At 53.1% G+C, this 8,689-nt stretch overlaps 1 protein-coding gene across 1 annotated transcript in view; it reads left to right on the top strand.

Moving 5' to 3' along the window:
- LOC108800215 (pancreatic triacylglycerol lipase-like) overlaps positions 1-2,450 on the top strand; it is a 21,275-nt gene extending 18,825 nt beyond the window's left edge. The window contains exons 12-14 of the mRNA XM_018572179.1: positions 433-537; positions 1,308-1,479; positions 2,363-2,450. Of these exons, the coding sequence (XP_018427681.1) occupies positions 433-537; positions 1,308-1,479; positions 2,363-2,426 (341 nt within the window). The 3' untranslated portion in view covers positions 2,427-2,450. The remainder of the gene's footprint in view (positions 1-432; positions 538-1,307; positions 1,480-2,362) is intronic.
- Positions 2,451-8,689: the final 6,239 nt, after the last annotated feature.

Here is an 8,689-nt window from a genome sequence, read left to right as displayed (position 1 = left end):
GGTGTACAGACCCGGGAACTCAGCACAGGGATGGTGGGGGCCCCTCATAATGGGCACAGCGGGTGTACAGACCCGGGAACTCAGCACAGGGATGGTGGGAGCTCCTCATAATGGGCACAGCGGGTGTACAGACCCGGGATAGATGAGGATGTCAGGAGGTTTGCCTCTCCAGGTTTGTATGGTGACCCCTCTACAATTGAAGTGGGATCTGGTGTAGTCGGATTCCAGGACAATGAATAAGGTGTCTCTGATGTCTACTGTTGCCTTGTCTGGTTATTTGGCTCTGGTTGGTATGTAGCGAAAGTTTGGTTTTTGGGGATTTGATCTCCATCCTCGGAGACTGTTGCCTGGAGGTGATCTGTAGTTTTGTGTCGGGTTGTACACATACATGGTAATATATGATAATTGTATTCTGTATTGTCCTTCCCCCAGGTTGGCGTTACAGGGTCAGCGTACAGGTCACCGGATCCAATGTGGAAGGATTTTTCCTCGTTTCTCTCTTTGGATCCAATGGAAACACTCGCCAGTATCAGATCTTGCATGGACCCCCTGACCGGTCTTCATCTACACAGCCCCATACACAGCAACCTGCGATGCTCTGTGTGTTCAGACTCCTTTCTATCAGAACCATAAACTTTATCAGCATTCTGATCTACAGAATCTCTTCTACTGGATCGGACTACACCGGTCGGCCTTCCCTCCCCCCCGTCCATCAATGAGCATTCCCTCCCCACCTCCATCAATGAGCATTCCCTCCCCACGTTTTCTTCCCTCCCCACGTCCATCAATGAGCCTTCCCTCCCCCTGTCCATCAATGAGCCTTCCCTCCCCCCTGTCCATCAATGAGCCTTGGCCACTTTTGACCCTGACCGGTTTTTCTTCCATGGACCACTGCGGACCATATAATGGCCACTACAAATCCAGCCAGGCTGTCTACAGCCCCGGCTTTCACTAAATGTCTAGTAGCCACATCACAGAACAGGAATAGATGCGAAATCTTCCAGTAGGGACACTAGTTCTGCCGAGCACCAAGGATTCCCCTAACTTTCTGTTGTGACTATCAGACAGGAAGTAAAGGAAAATCTCCCTCACGGGACACAGATGGCAAAATCAAAGCTGATGGGGGTTATAATCCTCCCTTACCCCATCCAACACTATAAAGAAAGGTTTTGGCTTCAGTTCCCCTTTCGTTGATGTGACGGTAGGCCGGAGGGGGAAATGTAATCCTGTCTCTGGCCTGTAGGGGGGGCACCGCTGTGACTCATCAGCTGACATGATACCAATAATCCGCTTCTCATTTTCTACCCATAGAGGAAGCATTAGGAGCTCCAACACATACACGGCCCATATTGACGTGGAGTCCGACGTGGGGTCTCTGAGCCAAGTGAAGTTTATCTGGAACAACAACCAATTTAACCCTCTGCTGCCCACAATTGGAGCCTCCTCCATAACGGTCCTGAACGGCAGAGACGGCAGGTCGTGAGTACCATGTATTATATTATTATTATACAGGATTTATACAGAGCCAACCGGCTTGCACATCGCTTTATGAAATGGAGGGAGACAGTACAATTTCCCTACAGTCACCCTGCACAAAGAGTCAGCAGTGACCGGCCTTCGTTACAGGAGGGGGCGGAGACAAGACTAGTCACCCTGCACAAGCAGAGAGAGCAGCAGTGAGCGGCCTTTGTTACAGGAGGGGGCGGAGACAAGACTAGTCACCCTGCACAAGCAGAGAGAGCAGCAGTGAGCGGTCTTTATTACAGGAGGGGGCGGAGACAAGACCAGTCAACCTGCACAAGGAGAGAGAGTAGCAGTGACCAGTCTGTATTACAGGAGGGGGCGGAGACAAGACCAGTCACCCTGCACAAGAAGAGAGAGCAGCAGTGACCGGTCTTTATTACAGGAGGGGGCGGAGACAAGACCAGTCACCCTGTACATGGAGATAGAGCAGCAGTGAGCGGTCTTTATTACAGGAGGGGGCGGAGACAAGACCAGTCACCCTGCACAAGGAGAGAGAACAGCAGTGAGCGGTCTTTATTACAGGAGGGGGCGGAGACAAGACCAGTCACCCTGCACAAGAAGAGAGAGCAGCAGTGACTGGTCTTTATGACAGAACATGTATCACAGCCCATGGATGGCCGACATCAGTCATCCTCATGTACTATATTACAGTGGTAGGCAAACCTGAGCCCCCCCAGCTGAGTTGGAACTACAAATCCCTTGAGGCATTGCAAGACTTTGACAGGCAATACTTCTAGAGGCAAAGGGATGATGAGAGTTGTGGTTCCAGCACAGGTGGAGTGCCCACCCCCTGGGCCATTATGAAGAATGATGAAGCTCTTCTCTGTTTCCTCTCCAGGTCCCGTTTCTGCGGCAGTGGAACGTACAGAGAACAAGTCCTCCAGACTCTGCAAGCTTGTTAAATGTGATTTGTTTCTCTAATAAAGTTTTCCCCTGACATGCGTCTCTGTTCTCCATGTGACCGGCGACCAATGAGCATCCGCAGCGGCCGCGCTCAACCCCACCAATGATAGAAGACTGAAATATAAACACAAAGTCATAACCCCTCCCCGCCACCCGGGCACCATGACCTCCACACTATAGGAGGGTCACATGTACCAAAACATCCAATGTTATGCATCGGAGGGATCGTGTCCCATCAGAGGGATTTACCTCCACTTCCTGTCTGATAGCCACAACAGGAAGTGAGAGGAAATCCCTCCAAGGGAAATCTCTGGTGGGCTTCCCCATAGGAACATTTCCACTCTCTTCCTGTTCTGGAGACAACCCAAAATGTGGGATTTTCTTTGACTTTTATGACACATAAAAAGGGCGAATCTCCCTAACGGGGGCACAGACGACAGTAAAAACACGGCGGAGGGGCTAACCCCTCCCCCACTCTATTCACAACTAAACCAATCTCCGCCTCCAGGTGTTATAATCCTCGCTGGGTATATTCTCCTCCGATAAAACGGAAGCTCCGCATTTTATGGTGAGACCCACAAAATCTACATTCCCAATACAGACGCAGAAAACTGCGCGAGGATCCCGTAATCCGGCAGTCCTGGCGATTCCCCCGGTACAATGCCAGAGACAGACGCACGGAGCGATGACACAGTCCCCGCCCTACGCGTTTCGTCAGTCTGACTTCATAGGTAGCACCTGGTACCTTCTCTGAGGAAATGGTGAATAATACATAGTGCCCCCCCAATCACAGGAATCGAGCCCCCCCATGTCAGGAACAGGACCTGTATTCCCATAATTATGGCTGATCCCACAGTCACATCAGTCTCTGTACAGAGGAGCTTACACTCTAATGCCCCCCCACACAGTCACATCAGTCTCTGTACAGAGGAGCTTACACTCTAATGTTCCCTCCCCCCACAGTCACATCAGTCTCTGTACAGAGGAGCTTACACTCTAATGTCCCCTCCCCCCACAGTCACATGAGTCTCTGTACAGAGGAGCTGACACACTAATGCACAATGGCACCAGCTGTAGGGGGACTACAAATCCCAGCAACACATTTATACAGCAATGCAGAACAGTATATGAGCTGGACTCCTCTGGGCCCCACACATACCTGAGAATGATCCTGCAGAGCCCCCCATAGATGCTGCACAGCCCATCTGATACTCTCTATGGTGGGCTCTGCAGGGGTCTCAGGTGGGCTGGGCAGGGCTGCATACATCTCTCTCTCCCTCCCCCAGCTCCCCTTACCTGCTCACCTGGCCTCCTCCTCTGCCGCTGCACTGGCCGGAAGTGACGTGATATCACTTCCGGACGGTCCGAGATCAGTCGAGTGGCGCCGCCGATGGTTCCCCGAGCCTGCTCCGATGCTGCTGGATCAGCAATGCTGGGGCCCGGCGCCGCTAGGGCCAGGCCTCCTCCTTGCCGGCGGCTGATACTCATGTAAGGGTCCCAGGCTACCCGGGCCCCTTACATGAGTATCGACTGTACCCCCTGATGGCAGCCCTGTTACCCATTTTTTACTTTTAATCCTGACCCCAGTCTTACCACCAAGGCTGAGCACTACAATATGCCCAGACAATCTGTGTGCTCTTGTATGTTATAAACATGTTACATATCATCAGGGTGTGCGGGGCAGTTACACCAGAAAGAGGGAGAGGTCATTTTTCCTGTTAGTACCGTCCTATGGCTGTGGAAGATCTTTCCCCCGTATTTATGGTACTCTCCATTAGCACCCTGTGACAGCAGTAGATGGGTACCGCAGAATCCGGGGGCCACACTCCAGCCACTCCCACCTAAAATGCCTCCTCCGGCATCATAGACAGGACCCCACTAGACCTCAGACTCACCACTCCCCCACTAGAGCCCTTCCAGTTTGATGAGGACGGGACCTCACTAGGGTTAGGCAGCACTCCTCCGGTACCTCTCCAGTTGCAATCATCAACTGTCCATCTATCTATCTGTAGGCCTCATGGGTGCCAACCAACGATTCCCAATCATCGACTGTCCATCTATCTATCTGAAGGTCTCATGGGTGCCGACCAACGATTCCCAATCATCGACTGTCCATCTATCTATCTGTAGGCCTCATGGGTGCGGACCAACGATTCCCAATCATCGACTGTCCATCTATCTATCTGTAGGCCTCATGGGTGCGGACCAACGATTCCCAATCATCGACTGTCCATCTATCTATCTGTGGGCCTCATGGGTGCCAACCAATGATTCCCAATCATCGACTGTCCATCTATCTATCTGTAGGCCTCATGGGTGCGGACCAACGATTCCCAATCATCGACTGTCCATCTATCTATCTGTAGGCCTCATGGGTGCCGACCAACAATTCCCAATCATCAACTGTCCATCTATCTGTCTGTAGGCCTCATGGGTGCCGACCAACTATTCCCAATCATCGACTCTCCGTCTATCTATCTGTAGGCCTCATGGGTGCCGACCAACGATTCCCAATCATCGACTGTCCATCTATCTATCTGTAGGCCTCATGGGTGCCGACCAACGATTTCCAATCATCGACTGTCCATCTATCTATCTGTGGGCCTCATGGGTGCCAACCAATGATTCCCAATCATCGACTGTCCATCTATCTATCTGTAGGCCTCATGGGTGCCGACCAACAATTCCCAATCATCAACTGTCCATCTATCTATCTGTAGGCCTCATGGGTGCGGACCAACAATTCCCAATCATCGACTGTCCATCTATCTATCTGTAGGCCTCATGGGTGCGGACCAACAATTCCCAATCATCAACTGTCCATCTATGTGTCTGTAGGCCTCATGGGTGCCGACCAATGATTCCCAATCATCGACTGTCCATCTATCTATCTGTAGGCCTCATGGGTGCCGACCAACGATTCCCAATCATCGACTGTCCATCTATCTGTCTGTAGGCCTCATGGGTGCCGACCAACGATTCCCAATCATCGACTGTCCATCTATCTATCTGGGTCATCTTTATGTAAGGGGTCCACACAACTGGTGGTTCTTAAGCGATACAAACTTTACCGGAACATTCCTTCTGAGTAGCATGAACATTCAACTTCCCGATTAAAGGTCTCACATTATGAGCAGTGATAGCACCAGGAACCTTTTTTTAGGCCACTTACACTGCATGGTGGACCAAGATGTCTCTCTTCTATCTTCCATTCCCTAGAAGAGGAACAATTACCAAACGCCAACCTTCGGGGGGAGTGCGGCTAATGTTGGCATATTCCCTTGTGATGAGGGGCCCCGAACACTGACTACATGGTGACTTCTCATCTACAGTCTCCTTGGTCAACTCCTCACCACACAGATAAAGCTGCACCATCCAGGGTCCTTTTAAGAACTGGGTGGGCCCGGGGCAAGTGACCACTAGATTCCTTAACAGTCCTAGACAGAATACGTAGGCCGAGTTTGAGAAGAACTGTCCCACTTCCCAGGTAGCAGGGTATAGGAATCTAGCAGTGTTGGGGGTCTAGGAGGGCCTGCTGATTCCCCACCCAACATGATGAGCCTTGAACAACAGACCCAGTGTTATAATGGTTCAAATATATGTGACGGCAATTTTGGTTTAGTTGGAAGGGTTAGGCTCTCTGTCAAGTCAAATTGCTGTGTTTCCATACGGGGGGGGCTCACCTCTGTTGACAAAAGAAGATGGGGGGGGGAAAAAGACTGCACTGGCCCCCTTAGCGCCGGCAGAGAGAGTTGTGACCAGATCAAGAGATAGCAAATATTCTGCTAACAACTACCTAACATGGCAATTTCCTCTCACTTGGGTGATATTTCTCAGGAACTCAGCACAGGGATGGTGGGAGCCCCTCATAATGGGCCCAGCAGGGGTACAGACCCGGGAACTCAGCACAGGGATGGTGGGAGCCCCTCATAATGGGCCCAGCAGGGGTACAGACCCGGGAACTCAGCACAGGGATGGTGGGAGCCCCTCATAATGGGCCCAGCAGGGGTACAGACCCGGGAACTCAGCACAGGGATGGTGGGAGCCCCTCATAATGGGCCCAGCAGGGGTACAGACCCGGGAACTCAGCACAGGGATGGTGGGAGCCCCTCATAATGGGCCCAGCAGGGGTACAGACCCGGGAACTCAGCACAGGGATGGTGGGAGCCCCTCATAATGGGCCCAGCAGGGGTACAGACCCGGGAACTCAGCACAGGGATGGTGGGAGCCCCTCATAATGGGCCCAGCAGGGGTACAGACCCGGGAACTCAGCACAGGGATGGTGGGAGCCCCTCATAATGGGCCCAGCAGGGGTACAGACCCGGGAACTCAGCACAGGGATGGTGGGAGCCCCTCATAATGGGCCCAGCAGGGGTACAGACCCGGGAACTCAGCACAGGGATGGTGGGAGCCCCTCATAATGGGCCCAGCAGGGGTACAGACCCGGGAACTCAGCACAGGGATGGTGGGAGCCCCTCATAATGGGCCCAGCAGGGGTACAGACCCGGGAACTCAGCACAGGGATGGTGGGAGCCCCTCATAATGGGCCCAGCAGGGGTACAGACCCGGGAACTCAGCACAGGGATGGTGGGAGCCCCTCATAATGGGCCCAGCAGGGGTACAGACCCGGGAACTCAGCACAGGGATGGTGGGAGCCCCTCATAATGGGCCCAGCAGGGGTACAGACCCGGGAACTCAGCACAGGGATGGTGGGAGCCCCTCATAATGGGCCCAGCAGGGGTACAGACCCGGGAACTCAGCACAGGGATGGTGGGAGCCCCTCATAATGGGCCCAGCAGGGGTACAGACCCGGGAACTCAGCACAGGGATGGTGGGAGCCCCTCATAATGGGCCCAGCAGGGGTACAGACCCGGGAACTCAGCACAGGGATGGTGGGAGCCCCTCATAATGGGCCCAGCAGGGGTACAGACCCGGGAACTCAGCACAGGGATGGTGGGAGCCCCTCATAATGGGCCCAGCAGGGGTACAGACCCGGGAACTCAGCACAGGGATGGTGGGAGCCCCTCATAATGGGCCCAGCAGGGGTACAGACCCGGGAACTCAGCACAGGGATGGTGGGAGCCCCTCATAATGGGCCCAGCAGGGGTACAGACCCGGGAACTCAGCACAGGGATGGTGGGAGCCCCTCATAATGGGCCCAGCAGGGGTACAGACCCGGGAACTCAGCACAGGGATGGTGGGAGCCCCTCATAATGGGCCCAGCAGGGGTACAGACCCGGGAACTCAGCACAGGGATGGTGGGAGCCCCTCATAATGGGCCCAGCAGGGGTACAGACCCGGGAACTCAGCACAGGGATGGTGGGAGCCCCTCATAATGGGCCCAGCAGGGGTACAGACCCGGGAACTCAGCACAGGGATGGTGGGAGCTCCTCATAATGGGCACAGCGGGTGTACAGACCTGGGAACTCAGCACAGGGATGATGAACGCTGTGAGCCTTTTAGTGCGTTGAGTCGCCCGCACAGTTGATACGTTGCGGTTCTTTATTTGGCCATTTAAAAGGAATAGGATGCATGAGAAGAATAAGCGTGGGGTAACGCCTATGGAAAGGTGTGAGCGGGTATAAAGATACGTTATAATTTACCTTGGGAGTGTCAGGTTTTGCTTTTCTGGTCATAGTTATCCTTTCTCACAATCCCCGGAAACATCCCAAATTCTGGGGGTATGGGGGAGGTAGGTGCACCCCCTCCTTATACCATCACTGCAACAGAGCGGGAACGTGTGAAGGGGCCCAAAGACCTGGAACCAGAATTCACATAATCTGCACACTTATTTCAACTCAGTGAATTAAAAGGTTTCTTACATCGGGGAGTTGGCACAGCAGCCAGAAAAGGAGGTCAGCAATGGCAGCCCCCACATTTCTGTCATGACAGGTGCACTTCAAGTAGACCTTTCCCGGGTTCATTGGCTGAGCATTCCATTAAAGTTATGTCTGAAGTTCCTCTTTAAAGTGTGTGATGGGGCAATGAAATGGTTAATGATGAGCCAAGCTGGATAATGATAACCTTCAGCTGGCCACCATTATCCTAACGGGGCAAGTCAGACTCAGGTCCACCCACTGAGGGTACTTTAAATACAACTGCCTCCAGGTGGGGTAATATTCTTCCTCTGTGCTTTGTAGAGGGTGTAAGGTCAGGTATCCTGGGTTGGTGGGTGTCTTATGATTGGTTTCTGCTCTTTGGTGGTTTAGTATGAGTCCAGCTCAGTGATATCTGCTGTGTTGGGTTAGGTATAGGGAGGGGG

The sequence above is a fragment of the Nanorana parkeri genome, unplaced genomic scaffold, assembly GCF_000935625.1.
Source record: "Nanorana parkeri isolate BGI_ZX_2015 unplaced genomic scaffold, ASM93562v1 scaffold1958, whole genome shotgun sequence".
NCBI classification, from domain to species: Eukaryota; Metazoa; Chordata; class Amphibia; order Anura; family Dicroglossidae; genus Nanorana; species Nanorana parkeri.
The sequence above is the reverse complement of the archived record's forward strand: the minus strand, read 5'-3'. Positions and strand labels throughout refer to the sequence as shown.